Here is an 18,509-nt window from a genome sequence, read left to right as displayed (position 1 = left end):
GCGAATGAAAATGGATACAACCCTATCAAGTACACCTTTACAATGTTTGCCAAACGTGCCATATCCGTGGGTGTTCCTTTGGCATTGGGTGCTGCCGTTTTTGCAGGCCAGCCAAAGTTACATAATGAATCAAAGAGAAGATTTTACGAAGATGAAACAGACGTCGTTCCTGTGCCAGGAACAGTGATACCAGCACCTGCATCAGAAATAGAGGCCTTGGGCTCCAGCAGAATCGTTAGCGGGGCTTCAGTACGTTCAGACAAGAATCTTGAACAGGCCTTCAAGAGCGCCAGGGAAACTGCACATGGAGTGTTGGTCCAAGCCCAAAACTATGTGGACCAGGGATACTCCAAATACAACAACACCGAGAGACAAGTGACCACCACTGTGAGTGCGCTTCACGACAAGCACGAGGATTTATTACCCAACTCCATCTACATCGTCGTGGCTGCATTGTCAGGAAATATTGCTGCACGTCAAAGAGGTATCTTGGCTAAGGCCGTCTTCCCAGTGGCATTGGGGCTTGCTTCTTTCAAATATTTCTTACCACAAACCTTTGCCAACACCACCAGCTTCTTGTGGAAGTTGGAGCAACAGAAGCTTCCCCACATCGCCGAACAACAAGAGTATGCCGTAATTAAGGCTGGCGACTTGGTGCAAAGCATCGAGAGCACAGCCCAAGCCGGAAAAAAGAGCTTTGAAGATAAAGCCCAGTCTTTGAAGAAATCTATTGCTGATGCAACCGGATTGAACATCGACGAGGAGGTTTCAAAGAAGTGAGCTACCGGTTCTGAAGGGAAAATACGATTTTAGAGTACGGGCGAAAAGTTCATGATTGGTATTTATCACGTAACAAAGCAATAAAAGCTTAGTACGCCGAATTGTAGTCGAGCATAAAAGCGCAGCAACCATCCACCCTATGATATAAGTGTTGTTTCAGGACTTGGTTAACGACTTGAGTTCTGTCGTGTTTTAAGGATAGTAAGAATGGTGTTGTTGTGGAATAACAGGTTCAACTGTTTAGCAGATATATCAATTTATAGTAATGCTTAAAAAGTTTTGGTATATTACTTGTGGAATCTGGGACAGAGTAGCGATAATTGTTACTTTGAACTTACAATTATTTTTGCACTTTTGCTAAAATTTTGTGAAAAGTGTTCACAAATAGCGTGGGTGCAAAATTAATCATATACAATATGTCGTAAGTACAAACACTATTGGAGATGCTCAGGCAGCCTCTATGATACATACACAGCCTATCCCCATCTGAACATCGTACTAGGGTATACTAACTAAAGACTGCCTTCCCACGACTATGACTTTAAAACCAGACCCTCTACTGCGCTACAGCGAGTGATGGAAAAGCTCTCAAGTATCAGTTTCACTCCTAGCCCGCTTTCAGGATTATCCGGGAGTGCACCAAATCATGGCAAGGAGCCAGAAGCTGTTGTGCAAAGCGTGCTGGCACAACACTTGAATAATAAAATCGGAAAGATCATAAAACTTGAAACGAGACTAATAGGATTGCAGCGTGAACTAAGTGACGATTTGGCTTCTTGGGGCACAACTGTGAGAAAACCAGGATGTCAGCTAATGGTCAGGGAACTTAGCGGACTATACTTGGACCAGACGATGTTCAAACAGTCGGTTGTGGACAAGCTAGAAAACATCAAATTGAGTCTTCACTCCGTGAATGAGAGAGAGAAGAAGCACAAGGACCTTTTATACACACGAACCAAGCTAACAAAGCAGGTCAAGGATAGTGAGCTTCGTTTTGGCAAGAATTCTTCCCACAGTACCTTGTTGAGTGAGAAACTCGAGGAAAACACCATGAACCTCGAAGTTCTCAATTCCCATTGCATTCGAGCCATTGCTACCGAAATGAGAGAAACTGTTCTTGAATACACAATATCTTTACAGCAGAATCTCAAGTTTTTGCTGTCTTCTGTTGCTGAATACAGGCAGCTATTGTCTACCATTGACTGGGACGCAGATATTGATGCCTCACTTAAATGGGTGCAAATGCAGCGAAAATCAGAATTGAATACTCCAGTTGCTTGGCCAGATGATGAGAGGAACCAGAAGGAGAACGAAATGGAGAAGGAGAGACTGCTGGATGCAAAAATCCATTCTGCCGACATCCCAGCGTGCAAATTGTGCAAGAAAAATAAGTATGGAAAGTTGATCACACCCTGTAGCCATGGTCAGGGCCTACAGTTCATAAGACCCCAGGAGGTGCCCCAAGAGAATTGGTGATTACAAAATGCTTTAATTACGGTTGGCATATTGGGCCAATTACTTTGTTTTACTCAATCGAGTCCATTTATCCTATCTATGTAGAGATCTATCTCATCTATCTATTATAACATGCCATGACTTTATATACAAGCGTGTGTCCTATGTGTAGAGGGACACTCTCCGATGCCTAGTTAATATTAACATTTTCCTTCATATTTCCGTTCTTGAAAAGTTTCTTTCCAACTTCGTACGACGATATCATGATAGCACACGATGGCGCAATCTTGATCGCTCTGGGGATGAACCCAGCGTACAACGCCCGAATTCCTTCCTTCCTGCGTATGTCGAGCAAAAACTTGAACATGGAAGGCTTTTTGAATGGTTTGCCTTTGTCGCTCTGCTCCTGGCTGGTGATCTGGAGTCTAGTCTTGCCCACATCGAAGGCGTTGGTGGCAAATGCTGCAATCAAACCTGATATTGACCCGGAAAGGAAACTGCTGGTCAAGACCTTCCAGTCGTCCTCGTTGGCGGAGTTTTCAGAACTCATACTCCGACTGATCCTCTCCTTGAAGAACTCGTACGACAACCAGTAGATACCGGAAAAGGGCACGTCTCTCCACAAGGTGATCTGGAGACCAGTGAACATGGTTCCAATGCCGCGAGCCTTGACCACATTCAAGCTGTCTTTGAGCAAGTTGGCCAATATTTTGGGGGAACCGTTGTGGTCGGAGGGAATGGACTGGAGTCTGGTTTTGACGAGCTCAATGGGCGACACCAAGGTGGCCGCCATGATTCTGGCGAACGAGCCACAGAACAACGGGTTGAGCGGGTTCTGGCTGATGGGCGAGTGGTCTCGGATGTATTCGTAACCCGTGAAATACACGATATTGGAGGGTATAGCCATGAGGAGGGTCAACGAGAGACCTCTCCAGAGGGTGGCAACACCCTCGTTCCGCGCGATTGTGGTGAAGCCTTGAAACGTCGAGGTGATACGCGTGCAGTTGGGGTCTGTGGAGCAGTAGTTCTTATGGAGCCAGAAGAGTTCTGGTGAAGTTGCTGCGAGCTTGGCTGGCGGCTTGATGGCGTCGGGAAAGTGGGTCGAGCAGCAAGGTGCGCTGGCAGGCATGATTTCCTGCTGCTGTATTCGTATTCTGATCACATCGAAGGGTGTGACCACCAACGAGGTGATGAGGGACCCCAGACAGGCGCTTATCATGCGCTGGCCAATGGTGATATCGGAGGGGCGGGAGTGGGCGGCAGCGGCGGCAGCAGCGGATGGAGGTGGCTGGGGGTCGTTGTCTGCCCGCAATCTGGTCATGGGAGAGACAGACATCGTGGAGGAGAAGAATGTGGCAATAGTTTGCTTCAATAGTCTCGGTTATGTCAGCTGGAAATTTGCTGTGCGATGAATCATGGAGCGGTCATGTGACCATAGACCGAGTCGGGATGGTGATGGAAGCGATAGGCGACGAGAGGTGCGGGTACTGACGGATGTGCCATTGGACTAAATACAGTGGGAAGGTGGTGTGGCGCAAACCTCTACTAGCAGGCCAATGGGGAGCTCGGCTAGAAGTGCCAGGAGGCCAATTGGGCCACACCACCAGGCTATACATTTATACTGCCCTCTCGCTTATCGCTGCCCTTTGCGCTTAGTACTCCGGAATGGTGTCGCGACACCGGTAGATGTTGATGTGGCCGTCCTGGTTGTAGTTGGTAGCGAGAATCATCCGGTGGGGGTGGAAGGTGGTGGTCGACAAGTAGTTGGAAGTCCGGTTGCTCAAGTAGTTATCGTGGGGATTCTTCAACGTCGAGAGCAAGTCGCCAGCAGTGGTCCAGAGATTAACAGTCTTGGAACCAGTGGTAATGATGGGAGCGTGCTCGTGGACGTTCATGCACCGCATCGACTTCTCGCCTGTGTTGTAAGACAACACGGGGTCCGTGGCACGGATGTCCCAGAGATTGACGTAGCCGTCCGACGAGCCACTGACCAATTCTCGGTAACCTCCTCTTTGCATGTGCACCTGTCTGATGGATCCTGACCCCGTAGGCTTGCCCTGGGGCCCCTGGCCCCTGTGGCTGCGCCAGGTTTTGACCATGGACTCACGCGAGTCGAGTCTTCTGTCGTATACTCGCAAACTGCCATCGTCAAACCCGGCAATGAAGATGTTTCCTGCAACCTGGTCCGAGGTCAAGGAGGTGATCGACGAGGACGATCTGGCAGGGATGTCCACCAAGCACAACTCACGAGGAGCGTCCCATACCCGGATGATCTTGACATCTCCACTGACCAACAACGAGCCTCGAGACTGCTGCCATTCTGATATCAAACCAGAACTCTTGGATGTGAGGAGTAGATCGGTCAACGCTCTCCATGAGGCAACCAACTCGATTCTTTTCCTCTCATCATCGTCTCTAGTGTCACCGGTTCCATAATGGGCGCCTGCCCCATCGCCCTCGACCTCTTCATGGTTGTGAAAGTTTTTGTAAATCTTGATCACACCATCGGAACTGCCTGCAAGCAACAATGGAGAGTCGTCTTCGTTGAGAAACTTCATATCCGTGATTTTGGTCCCAAACGGATTTCCATTGGAGAATTTCTTGATCACCTTGTTATCTTCCCAATCCCAAACGGTAACGTTGTCCTTTTCGTCACTGGCAACCAATATCCTTTCAAACTGGGTGAACTTGATCAATTTGGGCTGAACTTTATTGTTCAAGGTTGTAGTAACCTTGGTCCAGTCGCCTCTGATAGCCAATTCCTTTTGTGGTTGAGTCTCTTGGATAATTGACTCGTTTCTGTTCCGTCTCCACAACCTCTGAACATACTCCTTGGATCCTGGCTCATCAATTTCATTCTTAGACATCTGAGGTTCTTGGAAGTACTCGCAACTGTACTCGAAAAATCCCGATTCGCTGCTTAAGAACGGTTGCTTAGAGAGATCTCTAGGTTTATAAAATGGAGTTTTGGGCTTGTACTCACTTCCATAGTTAGTCTGAACTGGCCCCGAATTAAGAATTCTGGTGAAGGTTTTCAAGTCATTATCTTCGTTGATCTTCAACGAGCTAAAAATTTTAGTGAACGACATGTTTTTAATTTTAGAGGAGATTGATTCAGTGTCCGACTTATCATCATCCCTGAGATGCGAATTAAGGTCGTTCGTTGATGCAGATCTGGTAGCGATTGAAGATCCATTGATCATCAAAGAATTATTCTTTCTGTTTTGGACAGAGTTTGTTGAAACTTGTCTTCTTTGACCATTACCAAATTGATGGTTTATAATGGGCTTGTTAGGTTGGAAACTCTTACTGATGTTGATTGTGGACTTATTCAACAAGTATTCCTGCATTTCCTTGACGAGTGGACCCAATTCACTTTCATTTAATTTCACCATAACTGAATCAACTAATATCTCTGCTAATTGTTTGACCTCAAGGTGTGGATCCTCTGTCAAGATCAACAATGCCTTCCAGATGGAACTAAAAATGGAACCATAAGCAGGAGATCTCTTTCTAAAGTCATTTAGATAGTTTGAGTTGTCAATCAAAACGATTTCTTCTTCCAATTGATTGAATGAAACAACTAAGAAGAATTTGAAATAAATTGTGATGAATCTATTGATAAAATAGACGATCTCCTTACGAACCATAGGTGATCCATCTCCCAACAAGATCAATATAGTATTTGCAAGTTTCAAGTCTTGTTGCTTTATTTCATCTCGTCTGATATCAGATGTGCCATATGGCACCTGTGAAGGTTGCTTTTGAGTTTGCTGTTGTGGTTGAGCTTGAGGAGGAGTGTCTTCGCTCAAAAAGTTGGTGATTGCTAAAATGATGGAGGTTCTCACTTCTGGAATAGGATCGTTAACCAACGTTAACAATTTATTTAAATATCCGTCTTTGTGCACAATCCATTTACCATCTGGATATTTATTCCAAAGTTGGGAGAGCAACAAACTGCACCATTGTCTTAACAACGGATTTTCACTATTCAGGATGAACTTCAAGCAGTTGTTGATAATTTCAATCGAGAAAGTTAATCTTTGGCCATTCTTAAAGTCCTTAATAAAGAGTGTCAAGATAAATGCACTCATAGCCTTGTGGTCATCATTAATGAGAATGTTGCTATTGATGGCACCATTGGCACCTGGGGTTCCTAGAGCACCTGGAGCACCTGGGGTACCAATTGGATTCACTGGGCTCGAATTGAGGATTAGGTAGAAGTAGTTATACCCTTTGTCCTTACACAATTCTTGCTGTGTGCTTTTATAATCAATAGCCATAATTCTAACCCAGATGAAAATCAAGACAGGCTTCAACTCCTGTGCTGGACTTTGTAAGAGCTTTAAAACATATGGAAATATACCAATGGATAAAGAGAGGTACACTGCCCATGGACCAAGGTCAAGAAACTTAGACAACAAGATTAATGCCCTTAATCTATGAACCTGGGAAAGCAAAACTTGGAGAACAATTGGTAATTGTTCTGGAAGATCTTTTGTTGAGGCTCCTGCGTACTTCAACCATATTTCAAATGCAGTTAATTGTTGTTCAAAGAAGGTAGAATGCTGATAATTTGTAAGGTTTTGGTTAATTCCAGGGGTAGTGGCGGCTGTAGCAGCTGCAGTAGTACTGACTGCACTTGATTGAGCTGAAACTTTAGACTGAGATGATGATTGAGCTTGCAATTGGGGACGTTGGGCTTGAGGTTGTTGAACCAGTTGTTGACTGGGTGGCTTGACAGATTGCTGTGTCTGCACAGACTGTGATGCAGGTGGTTGCAGGTATGAAAAAGTTGGATTGCTAGGAACCTTTTCACTTAAATTATTGTTTTTGATTAACTGAGAGAAAACTTGATCAATTGCTAAGTCCCAAGAGTCCCACATAGGATGAAATCTTACCGAGTCAGGTAAGGGAGGGTCACTTATGGGGTTGCAATTCATATGAGGCATGATTCTTTTTGCCAATAAGAAGTTTCTAAACAAGGCAGCCACCATTAAATCTTGTCTAAAGAGTCTTTTGAAGATTGGCCTTGACAATGAAGTCCAGGCAATAGTGTCAGTGATGGCCGTGAAAATCCAGTTTAACTCACCCAAAGGAGTTCTTCTATCAGTCAATTTACCTGGGATAATCACATTTCCTACTGAATTTTTGGGGAGAAGGGAATAGTAGTTTTTCTTCAATGGACTCTGCATGATGAGCCATTTCGTACTGATGTCAATGGGACAGGTTAAACAACACGTGAACAAATCAGCTGGCAAATCGGGACTCATGGGCAAAAGCTCATTACTTTTACAGGCAGCCAATTGGATGCAGTCCAAATAAGCAGAAGTAGGCGATGGGGCACTGGTGTCGTGGTTTCCCTCGTTGTCGTCGTCGATCCGCTTCTGAACGAACTTTTTGAAGTTGTGGACGATATTGCCGGCACTGTTGCAATCATACACAAATATCACTGGGGCCCCCAACCATGTTTGCAAGTCGTAAAGAGAAATGGGGATGTATTGGGTGTAGCCACGGTTGAACACCCAGATCTCACCACTGGAAGTGGGCTGAGGGACACCATGGCCGTTGTAGTGGAACAAAATACGTTCATCCTTGGCGTTTCTGCGCAAGGTGTTACAGAAGCGTTTGACATCTTCCACGCATGGGTCCAACGACTGTTTGTATCTGGTTCTTAATGACAAGGTTTCGTACTGGGACTGGAGGTTCTTTCCAATGGAGTCTATGGCCTTCTTGGTGTCTGGAAACGAGGTCGGGTTGCACCACGCTTCGTACTTGGCACACGGATAGGTCTTCATGATGTCGGGTGGATCCACTCCTAGATTGAGACACAACACGAGCACAGCGCTGATGGTCTTCTGGCGCTCCTTCATGACTTTCCAGTCGGTGATGGGCTGGTAGTTGCGGAAGTACTTGGGGGTCTGCTTCATTTCCGGAGTGATGGGGTTTCCGTTGGTGTTATGGCGCTTATCGTCGAAGTAGATGTAGAAGGTGTTGGCCAATAAATTGAGGAAGTTGGCGGAATTGTAGTCCTGATCAAAGCCATGCCTCATTTTGTCGTTCAACGGCTGGAGGGGCCTAGGCCCGTAGTAGACAATAGGCTGAGACATGGTTGGTGGATTGTGATGGTGACAACTGGTTTATGAGGCGAGTGGGGTCACGTGGAGCCTCGGTGTGGAAGGGAATTTGTGGTGGGAGAATTGATTCTACGGACCTTCGAGATTTGGACTGGTAAAGCCACAGAAACAGGGAAGGGTGGACGGTGTATATGTGATAACACCACTGACAGCTTTCTGGGTGTCCAGAGTTCCCCAAACCCACCAATATACCCCCCACCAGTGGCTATCGCCATTACGTAACCCAGCGCGGCCGTGCCCGCACCAGATCACTGATAAAGGATCAAAGGGGTGGCGTCCTGGCAGCTAAACGTACTACTCCTTTTCTGCTTGCACACCTTAAGTAGAACCAGAAAGTACTCCAGAAGCACCAAACCCCCTGCCTTTACTTTCCAAGTCACGCGACCACGCCACACTTGGTACTTCCGCTTTCCTGTCCCACTACCCCCTAACTACCATGATTGTGGTCCTGGGCACAATTCCCAATGAACGGATCGTCGCCCTTAACGAGGGAGAAGAAGTGTTGATCCGCCGGGCCTCCACGCGAGACAACTCCCGTGCTGCACGGATTACCAACCTCAACTTCAGAAATACCCACTTATCCAAGTCCCATGCGGTGTTGAAGTACGAGAACGCCAGTTTCTTCTTGAAGGACGAAGGCTCCACATTTGGAACGGTGGTCAACAACAACTTCCTCTTGGAAGGTGCATGGGTCAAGCTTGTCACTGGAGACACTGTTGGGTTCATTGTCACCAAGCCCCTGGCGGCGATCGCAGAGGTGACTCTGAGACACGCAGACCAGGCCACGGTTCCCATGAGCGAGTTCAAGCCAGCTTCGCTTGGGCTTGAGTTCCTGATCGTGATTTCTCACAACATCATCAAGTTTGTGCCAATCGAGGTTTTGGAGGTCAAGGAGGCCTCCGATGAAACCTTGTTGGAGGATTTCACCAAGGATGTGACCGAGGTGAGTGACGAAGAGATTGATGGCGACAAGATCACTGCCGAGTCCCTGAATGGCTCACTCAAACAAGAGAGTTCCAGCGAAGATACCGTTGTCGAAGAGGAAGCTCTGGAGTGCCTCTACAATTTGGGCTGCTGTCCCGGCCAAGCTGGAGTTATCCAACGCTACGATCCTCCAACGAAGTCCTCGGATTCACTACTCACCAGGCTGTTCGAATTCTTTATGGAACGTTTCTCTCCAAAAGTTGATAAAGAGTCGGAATCTCGCGTCGAGGACAAAGAATATGATGCTAATGAAGATGATGTCGAACTCATTCTAGACGAGCATTCTTCAGACGCTGTTGAACCAGAAGAGAAATCTTCCGGTGATGTTGTTGAACCAGAAGAAGAAGCTTCCGGTGATGTTGTTGAACCAGAAGAAGAAGTTTCAGACGATGTTGTTGAATGCAGATGCACTCAGACTTTGGAGGAAGATGAATCCAATGAAGAGGATGAGCTCACGGCGAGAGCAGTTGAAATTTGTGAATTTTCAGAAGAAGAAGATTCGGACTTGGATCTGCTTTTACATGGCATCAACGCAAGAGTTTCAGAATCCGAGGTAGGAAGTGAGTCAAATGAATCCGGTTCTGAGTTGGATGTTGAATCGGAGAACCTGACTGGTTCAGGTTCTGATTCCGAATCCGAATCTGAATCCGAGTCGAGCTCTTTATTGGATTACAATTCAATTTCAGAGGTAAGCTCCATTTCAAGTGATGCTAGTTTAATCTCGGATATCTTGCAGTTGGAAGCTGGATCAGATAATTCAGAATCCGAGTCTTCAGATGGAATTGAAGTAACTCCGGTTCAGGTTGGCAAGACAGTTTTCTTGGTTGCAAATGGCGAGGATCTAGTGGATTCACTTGCTTCAGAGCCTGATTGTTGGGGTCGCTGGAATCAGCAATGCAAGGGTAGAAAGAGAACTTTCGATGAAACTAAGGAGGATGATGAGGACGACGATTATGAGGTCGACGATGCCGAGGTCTCTCCTCCTCCCGAAAAGAAGGCTAAGAAGGTTTCTTCAACATTGAAAACTTTTGCCAAAGAAGTTGGTAAGGGTTTGTTCTATGTTATTGCCACTATCACTGCTCTCGGCATATATGGAGGAAAGCTTAACGATCAGAATAAGTGAAATACTCCTACATCTTTGTTACTTGATAAATTGGTTTATTTGGAAGCTATATGGTCTGGTTGAACTACGGGTATAGTTCGAGGAGCGTTTGCGATGCGCTATTGTTTTATCTTTATATTAATTGGAATCAATGCTTATGATATTGTAGTAGTTACAAATTAGTGATATCTAGATTACAATGCTACTTCTTTTTGAAGGCCTTTCTCTTGTCAGGACTGAATTGTTGCGAACCAGGAATGGTCTTTCCACCAACATTAGGACGCTGATTGAGCTGTGCAAGGTTTTGATTATTCCCTATACCAGGCAGAGGCTTCCTTTGGTTTTGCTGAAGTTGCAGCAGCTTTTGCTGTCTTTGTTGCTGAATCAATTGGAATTGACGGAGCCTCTGGAAGTATACTGGGAATTTTTGAACCAATTGTTGTTGGATCAATTTAGCTTGCTGAAGAGCTTGCTGCTGCTGTTGAGGAGTTAATTGCTGGCCAGTTGGGGCAACTCCTGAGCTGCTCATTTGTGCGAAAGCACTCATTCTGCTCTGCAATTGACGGAAATGCTGTTGCTCTTCAGCGGTTAACGAATTTTGGAATATTTGCTGTTGTTGCTGCTGCTGAAGTGATGGTTGCTTTTCATTGGCCGAGCCTGAAGAAGACAGTGGTTGTGCTGATGACTGGGCCTGTTGTTGTGCCTGTGGTTGATGGGGGACTTGCCCTTGTGATCTAGGTGCTGGACTTGCTCTTTGTTGTGGAACATTTTGGATGTTTGCACCGACCATATTATTGTTCATAGGCATATTATGCGAGGGCACATTTCCGAGATCTCCCATCCCATCTGGTTTCTGTTTTTTGAGAGGAGGTTGGTTGGGGGCTTGTGGTGGCATGTGTTGTTGCTTGATTTGAGGATCTTGGATTTGCTGGGATTGGTTCACCATTGCCTTCTTATCATTTTGCATGACAATTGGCCTAGTGTTACTCTGGTTAATGACATTGGCTTGCTCCTGGATCTTGGCATCTTGTCTCGCTTTGTCTGCCTCCCTCTTCTTTCGGATTTCTTCGATCAATCTCAATCTCATAAACTGGCCTGTATTTCTGGACGTGCTTTGAGTCTGAACGGAGGTTGCTTGTGGGGCAGTGGTTGCGGGTTTATCTCCCTTCTTGAGTTTTCCATCGGGTCCAGTAGCTCCATCCTTAACAAGTGGCTTGGCAGATGTAGAACTTGTTGGTGCAGTGGATGTGGCTGCTGCCAATGATGATGACCCAACAACCACCAACCTTTTACCTTTGGCTTCATCCGAGCGCTTGTATTTATTTGAAAGCAAAAGCATAAGCTCTTCGTATTCCGATGACTTGTGCAACACAAGTTCGTCTTGACGCAACTTTCTAGGCTCGTTTTCGACTGCCTCGCGGTGTTCATGAACCAAGTCATAATCCTGTTTCTCTTCATTCCACACCTTCTTAGGATACTCTTCTTCCGGCTTGAGATAGTCAGCACACAAGTAGGGGTTCAACGGCACAGATAAATCCAACTTTCTATTTGTTAATGTAAGGATCTCCGACTCCATCTGGAGAGATAGCTGATCAGTGAATTTTGTCAATGCAGAATCAGTGTGGTATAAAAGATCATAGTAAATGGAGAGTTGGGTGGGACGCAATAAAGTTCTGTATGTTTTAGGTTTGTTAATGGTGGGTGCTGGAGAACTTGTGGAAGTGGAGTCTTCGGTTTTGGGCTTGGAGTCAACTGCAGGGCTACTTCCACTGGCACTAGCTCTGGTGGGGTTCAGGGTAGCCACAATATTTCTGTGATCGTAAACCTGCAAGATCAAACACCCGTCGTATGAACGTATGGAGAAATCCTTGAGAAGCTCACTCATTTCTATGGGTATCTGTTCTTTCAAGACATGTTGAAAAAAGCTCTTGATCATGGGAGAGTTTTTGGGTATGACATTGGAATCCTGCGAGTTGTTGAATCGATAGTGTGTCTCAAAGATATGGAGACTGAGCGATGCTGGATATTTCGAGTATTTTCTCAAGATCTCTTGTGATGTAGTTGCAAACTGGTAGTTTTGGGAGTTGGGTCGCTGTTTGAGTTGCGCTTGCTGTTGCTTCATAAGCTGTTGCTGTTTCAACTGCTGGATCTGAGCAGGGGTTAATTGGCCCGCTGGCCTTTGAGAGGTCATGGTCCTTCCGTTGTTGTTATTCATGATCCATTAAAGAGGCGCTATGGTAGGGGATTTGTGGTGAAAAGTTTGTACACAGGAATCGGAATAATTCGGAAGGTGTCGACGTACTTCCCGAGTCTCAATGATGAATGCAGCCGCCTTCAGTAGATTCCACGGTGATTGATGGATGGTAGAGTGCTACGCTTATCCTTTCGAATCTCAGCGTTCACGGCACGTGAGAAAAAGTCACGTGGATCGCATGTGACTAGCACCTACATTTGGTCAAGAGTAGCTGTCTATAATAATATACAAGGAGCCGTCGGGCCAGGAAGGCTATCTGCGCTTCTAGAGATATATCCAGCGTCTCTGCTGTGTCTGGGCTGGATTCGACTGCAAGGGTTTTCCGATGAAATAAGATCTGTAGTTGCTTGCACAGAACACAGAGTCTGGTTCTGGTGTTGCACAGGATCCACGTGCAAAACTATAGCTATTCCAGCATTAGACGGTCGGGTACATGATCGCACACACACACACAGCTGCTGACCTCGAGCCAGCAGTATGTATACAATTTCGATAATAAATCCTCTAAAAGGCAGAATCGCTTGTCAAGCAGTATTGGAGCGACTTGAACATCTTGGACCTGTCTTCCTCGTTGAATATCCACAAGCCGTAGATTTCGCCCACCAAGTTTTTCACGATCACCAAGTTGTCGTTCAACTCGACGTCCATTTCGGTGTAGCCAGAGTTGTTGATGCCTGTGGGGAAAAAGTGCTTGGAAATCTTGTTGGGCAACAACCCGATCGAGAAGCAGTTGGGGTTGCTTCTGTTGAGTAATATTAACCCGTAGCAGAAGAGGTTCTGCAAGTCTTGGTAGCTTGGTTGATGCCCTTGTTGTGGAACTTGGAAATCTCTCGCATACAAGGCGAGTGTGCCCTGGTAGTCGGTCTTGACCCATTCCTGGGAGTCGTCGTTGAACTTATATATCACACAATGCGATGAATGGCAGAGGAGTTGCTTGATCGCTGGATCGTATCTGTTTATGACGTTGAAGTTGAGCGTACTTCTGTAGAGTTTCAACGCCTCTTCAGTGGTGATCTGCTCTTGCTGCACTGGGTTTGACTTGCTGGCTTTGGCTGCCATGGTGGTATGTGAAGTCTAGTGTGTAGTTTAGTGTGAGGTGTTGGCGGATTCGGATGGAGGTGAGATATAGATATTTGTTCCTGCATATAAACACAATGTCTAGAATAGATATTGCTGATTTACTGGCAAAGAGCTGGTTCTAAGGCTACTAGAGCTTCGTGTTTGGGCCTTGGTACTCGGGCTAGGTGTATGGGAAATTGCTTATAGTCCGAACTGGCTCCTTATTCTGAAGTTTTCTGGCCTCAAGACCATGGCTTCCAGGATTAAGATCCAGTTTTAACCACTCACTGGATTGACATCCAAGACGTCAATATGGGCATTTTGGCATATTCTACTCCTGTTTTGTCACGTACCTCCCAGGACTATTTTTGGGTGGCATATTCTGCTTGAAAAATAAGCAAAGTTCCTGTGTTCCACAAAAGGCCAGCGTTTGTAGCAACAGTTGTCCCAGCATCCAGACAATGCCTTCAGCCACACTAAACCATCGGCCGGCACAGCCGTTGGTTGCGATCAATCAGTGATGGCCACAAATTAGCCTTGCTAATACGTGTCCTGCACACAGTGCTTATATATCAGTTGCTGAAACCTCCTCCTTCCACTCTATCCTACCAATACATCCTGCAATGTTCCAATTAAGCAGAAACTTCGTCCGCCCAACCTCCTCCATCAGACAAGCTGTCCGTAGCATCAGCATTGGGGCCAAGGTCCCTTCGGTGCCATTGTTCGAAGGCTCCCCAGGAAATTCCGTCAATCTTGCGGAAGAGTTAGCTCAAGGAAAGTCGGTTTTGATTGGTGTTCCAGGCGCCTTTTCGCCAGCATGTTCTGCCTCCCATGTCCCAGGCTTCCTCAAGAACTTGCGTGCCTTCAACGAGAAGGGCTACACCGGTTTCTATGTTGTTGCAGTCAACGACGCATTTGTCACTAAGGCTTGGGGAGAACAATTGTTGGAAAACAAGGTGGCTGGCGACCAGATCAGATTCTTGGCCGATCCAAAGGGTGAGTTCACCAAGGAGCTCGACTTGCTCTTCGACGCTGCTAAGTTCTTTGGAAACGACAGATCCAAGAGATACGCCTTGTTGGTCGAGGACGGTAAGGTGACCAACACCTTTGTCGAGCCCGACAACACCAGCGTGGACGTTTCCGACGCCGAGAAGGTGTTGAAGGACGCTTAAGTATGCTATAGTGTAATATAAGAATAGGCAAGAGAACAGGTGTGGGGGCCAGTGCGAGCGTCGTGGTGGCCTTGAGTGCGAATAGGGAGACTTAGCGAGGGCTGTAGCTGGGCTCGTCCGCGCGCAGCGAGTTTTGTGCTGATCCCAGCGCGGGAGGCATGTTGGTCTCTCACTTCTCTCCCTGGGAGTGCACAACTCCCTCGCTATTCTCAAAACGGGCTCTACATTCAGTGAGAACCTCATCTCCAATGCCATGTTTAGACTTACCACCACGCTCAGGAACACAGTAAGAGCATGCCAGCGTGCTGGTATCATACGACACCAGTCAACCAAGGAGTATTCTCCCGAGCAGATCGAGAAGGCCCGGGACTGGCTCCAAAAATTCACGTTTTCGCAAGTCCCATCCAACATCTTTGACGTTAGCTATAGCAGATCTTCTGGAGCCGGGGGACAGAAGGTCAACAAGACATCTTCCAAGGCCACAGTGGCCTTGGAGCCGCACCAGTGGCTCAACCCCCAATTTTGCTACTGGATCCCCGAGCCTATTCGAGCCCAGCTTAAAGAACGGAAAATCCGGTACGAGACCAAAAGTGGAGGCATCTTGATCCAAAGTGACTTGACCAGAAACAGAGACGTCAACACCGAGGAATGCTTGAAGAAGTTGGTCGAGGAAATCAAGGCCAAAACCTTCTTTGCTGGCGAGATCAGTGAAGAGGACAAGAAGAAGTGGGAGGATATTCGTGAAGAAACAAAGGAGAAACGGTTATTTCACAAGAAGAAGCAGAGCGAGAAGAAGAAGTTGCGCTCCAAGAAATTCGACTTCTAGGTTCGATACGCGGGTACAAGAACTGGTGTTCATGAGTGTCGACTTCCCAATGTATATAGGATATATCATGGGTGCCAAATGTCGTTACTGTAGCTCCAGAGTTAGGGACAAAAGTTCGCGCGCCTCGTGCTACCACGAGGAAGATAGGGCGAGGGGTGCGAGTGCGCTAGGCCAGCCTCGGTAATCTTCCAGTGAGACCAGTACAAGTTAGAATAGTACGGTAGTGAAAAATGGACTTGCAAACGACGGTTTGGAGATGTCACGAAGTTAACATACACAGCGAACCTCATAGACTTGTGTCTAGGGCCAACTGAATAGGAATCCCTGTGAAAATCCTATCCCTCTATCTCTCTCTGGTGCGGTGTGCGCACTGGCGCTCGCTAAAGAAGTATTATCCATTCTCGCTCAACAACATCTCCAGTACCATGGTCTCTGCAAGCAAGCTAGCACAACCAATTGAAGAGCTCTCGCAGGCGTTGACGTCCTTTGTGGACTCTTTGCCCCAAGAAGGCCAGAATTACCTCACCCACCAGGTTGATTTCGAGCTTTTCCACGAAAAACACCATATCATCGAAGATGTTCTCACCAGGCATGGCGTTGACTATACGGTGCAAATCCCTGAAACTGATGAGCTAGCACCAGAGTCCGTCTCTAAGGCAGAGTCTTTCAACAAGGACGTGGCTCAGCGTACCAAAGACTGGATCATATCGTTTGGATTTCAGCGGGCCATCAGCACACAATTGTCACAGTACATCGCCAGTTATAGACCATCAGCTGCAGATGGAAGCAACGACTCCAACAAGGCTGCCGAAACCCACTTCTACAATCACGTTTCAATATTGTTGGACTTTCAGGTATACGTCTACATCAACCAATACCAGTTTCTCAAGCACTCCTACTTCGAGAGCGTATCCCAAGTTCTGAGGCTCCTCTTCGAGATCTCCACCTACGAAGTCGAGAAGTTCTGGCTCTACTTAGAGTCCAGAGAAACTCTCTTGACGGAAAAGGTATTCGACAGAGGTGTGGTAGCTGATAGAATCTCGTTGCTTGAAATCTGCAATAGAATCACCGACAAATACATCTACAAAAACTCCAAAGGCAACAAGGACTTGAAAAGAAAGGATTCATTCAATGACAGCTTCCAGTTCCGGGTTAGAGCTTTCTTGGCCAGGATCTTTGCTTTCGAGGACAATACTGGTCTCAATAAGTATTTCCATGTATCCAATAGAGCCTCCCCAGAATTTCCCAAGGTCAAGTCTCCGTTCTTGGAGGACATCATCTATATCCAAAAGATATTTAACGACCCCTACTTCTACCTCAAGAAGGCACAGTACTCGGAATTGAACTCTCTAGTTGATAGCATTCAAAGTGTATACACCTACCTTCTCAGCGAGGAGGTCGCCTATCAACAAAAACACAAGACCGATCAATACTTGGTCCAGAAGGAGAAACAGGAGTCAGAAAAGGCGTTGTTGAAAGAAAAGTACGCCAATGCCCAATACTTCCCTGAAACCTACTGGTTATCTTCATTCGAGCACCCAAACAAGAAAGACCTCGACAAGGCTAGGGACGAAGACAGAGAGTACCTTAACGAGCAATTCAGCAACTCTAAGGTCCGGTTGCAATATTTGTTGATGATTTTCATCATTGCCAACTTGTATCTTGAATTAACACCCTCCAACAAGGAGGACTTTCTTGTGTCAATCGGCGCTCCTGCAAATATCAAGCATTTGACGGACGAGAGTCTTTCGGAATCCCACAAGAACTTCTTTTTGAAGGTGAAGAAGGAAATGTTTTCGACCTTGAAGACTGTTGATAACCAGTTTGCATTTTTGATCCAGCATATGGCATTGGCCGAAAAAATCTGGTGGAGCTGGTTGATTTATGGCAAGGACTCTAAAACGAACAAGTCGTTCTTTGTAGACAGGTTGCTTAGCCAAGAAGAGTTGGTTGAAACGAATAATGCCTTTCAAAAGATATTTCCATTCAAAGAAAAGAGGTACTTCAACACCTTTGTCACTCCCCAGTTGACCAGGAAAATGAGAGGAACCAGAGGAATAGAGAAGTTGCAGAAGCAGGAAGTTTCTACCCAAAGCTACCAGGCCAGTTTGGAGGAGTTGAACCAAAAAATAGAACAAGAATCTAGTATAGAAGTTAAGAAAGAGTTAGCCGAAGAGAGAAACGCTCTCATATGGAAGAATTCCAAGGTGACAAGGCAAGACAACTGGCTTGAGCTTGGGAAAATCATTACTCCCGAAGTATTGGTGCAAGGAATGGAGGAGCCAAAGGAGGATCCTAAGGAGAAATCAAAGGAGGATAACAAGGAGGAATCTAGTGAAGACAATAAAGACGCAAAGGAACAAGATGGAATAGAGATTGAAGAAAGAGAATCCACAGGTGGAGCTGAAGGAGAAAGTACTGATCCAACGGAAGAAAAACCCCGTGAAGCCAATGGAGAAGTTGTAGCAGATGGGGTCAACGATATGGAAATAGATGTAACTGCCAAGGATATCTTGGTAGATAAACCTGGTACTCCTGAAGATAAACTAGACCCTTCGAGAACTACCACACCAGAAGTCAACGACAGTGTGGAAAAGCCCGAAACGGAAAATTCAGTACCAGAGCACAGAGGGTCGAAGAGACCGCGTTCCGACTCCGAAGAGCCTCCAGTCAGTGCCAAAAGAACTCATGTATAGTACGTGTATAATAATCAAGAGTAAATTGATATGTATTGATATGT

General features: G+C 46.2%; 10 protein-coding genes across 10 annotated transcripts; 6 read left to right on the top strand and 4 right to left on the bottom strand.

Annotated features, from left to right (window-relative positions):
• Window positions 1-42: 42 nt before the first annotated feature.
• On the top strand, window positions 43-780 carry CANTADRAFT_23805 (uncharacterized protein; the record flags this gene model as incomplete). The annotated part of the gene is made up of 1 exon (XM_020207003.1): window positions 43-780. One exon carries the CDS (start codon window positions 43-45, stop codon window positions 778-780), a length of 738 nt encoding a protein of 245 aa, XP_020062085.1.
• A 416-nt stretch (window positions 781-1,196) lies between these two features.
• On the top strand, window positions 1,197-2,256 carry CANTADRAFT_102553 (uncharacterized protein; the record flags this gene model as incomplete). Its single annotated transcript, XM_020206160.1, has 2 exons — window positions 1,197-1,201; window positions 1,332-2,256. 2 exons carry the CDS (start codon window positions 1,197-1,199, stop codon window positions 2,254-2,256), a joined length of 930 nt encoding a protein of 309 aa, XP_020062084.1.
• A 169-nt stretch (window positions 2,257-2,425) lies between these two features.
• MTM1 (Mtm1p) lies at window positions 2,426-3,454 on the bottom strand (the record flags this gene model as incomplete). Its single annotated transcript, XM_020211914.1, has 1 exon — window positions 2,426-3,454. The coding sequence occupies one exon, from the start codon at window positions 3,452-3,454 to the stop codon at window positions 2,426-2,428; it is 1,029 nt and encodes a 342-aa protein (XP_020062083.1).
• Window positions 3,455-3,887: 433 nt separating this feature from the next.
• On the bottom strand, window positions 3,888-8,288 carry KOG1 (ubiquitin-binding TORC1 subunit; the record flags this gene model as incomplete). Its single annotated transcript, XM_020210626.1, has 2 exons — window positions 3,888-6,916; window positions 7,055-8,288. The coding sequence occupies 2 exons, from the start codon at window positions 8,286-8,288 to the stop codon at window positions 3,888-3,890; spliced, it is 4,263 nt and encodes a 1,420-aa protein (XP_020062082.1).
• A 520-nt stretch (window positions 8,289-8,808) lies between these two features.
• CANTADRAFT_92112 (uncharacterized protein) lies at window positions 8,809-10,479 on the top strand (the record flags this gene model as incomplete). The annotated part of the gene is made up of 1 exon (XM_020211913.1): window positions 8,809-10,479. One exon carries the CDS (start codon window positions 8,809-8,811, stop codon window positions 10,477-10,479), a length of 1,671 nt encoding a protein of 556 aa, XP_020062081.1.
• Window positions 10,480-10,660: 181 nt separating this feature from the next.
• Window positions 10,661-12,580, bottom strand: SPT20 (Spt20p; the record flags this gene model as incomplete). The annotated part of the gene is made up of 1 exon (XM_020210621.1): window positions 10,661-12,580. One exon carries the CDS (start codon window positions 12,578-12,580, stop codon window positions 10,661-10,663), a length of 1,920 nt encoding a protein of 639 aa, XP_020062080.1.
• A 636-nt stretch (window positions 12,581-13,216) lies between these two features.
• Window positions 13,217-13,771, bottom strand: CANTADRAFT_92110 (uncharacterized protein; the record flags this gene model as incomplete). Its single annotated transcript, XM_020211912.1, has 1 exon — window positions 13,217-13,771. The coding sequence occupies one exon, from the start codon at window positions 13,769-13,771 to the stop codon at window positions 13,217-13,219; it is 555 nt and encodes a 184-aa protein (XP_020062079.1).
• A 312-nt stretch (window positions 13,772-14,083) lies between these two features.
• TRP99 (Trp99p) lies at window positions 14,084-14,943 on the top strand (the record flags this gene model as incomplete). Its single annotated transcript, XM_020211911.1, has 2 exons — window positions 14,084-14,087; window positions 14,447-14,943. The coding sequence occupies 2 exons, from the start codon at window positions 14,084-14,086 to the stop codon at window positions 14,941-14,943; spliced, it is 501 nt and encodes a 166-aa protein (XP_020062078.1).
• A 253-nt stretch (window positions 14,944-15,196) lies between these two features.
• CANTADRAFT_92108 (uncharacterized protein) lies at window positions 15,197-15,769 on the top strand (the record flags this gene model as incomplete). Its single annotated transcript, XM_020211910.1, has 2 exons — window positions 15,197-15,229; window positions 15,269-15,769. 2 exons carry the CDS (start codon window positions 15,197-15,199, stop codon window positions 15,767-15,769), a joined length of 534 nt encoding a protein of 177 aa, XP_020062077.1.
• A 425-nt stretch (window positions 15,770-16,194) lies between these two features.
• On the top strand, window positions 16,195-18,465 carry CANTADRAFT_92107 (uncharacterized protein; the record flags this gene model as incomplete). The annotated part of the gene is made up of 1 exon (XM_020211909.1): window positions 16,195-18,465. The coding sequence occupies one exon, from the start codon at window positions 16,195-16,197 to the stop codon at window positions 18,463-18,465; it is 2,271 nt and encodes a 756-aa protein (XP_020062076.1).
• Between the last annotated feature and the right edge of the window lie 44 nt (window positions 18,466-18,509).

Source organism: Suhomyces tanzawaensis (assembly GCF_001661415.1).
Source record: "Suhomyces tanzawaensis NRRL Y-17324 unplaced genomic scaffold CANTAscaffold_8, whole genome shotgun sequence".
NCBI lineage: Eukaryota > Fungi > Ascomycota > Pichiomycetes > Serinales > Debaryomycetaceae > Suhomyces > Suhomyces tanzawaensis.
This window is presented reverse-complemented; position numbering and strand designations above follow the sequence as displayed.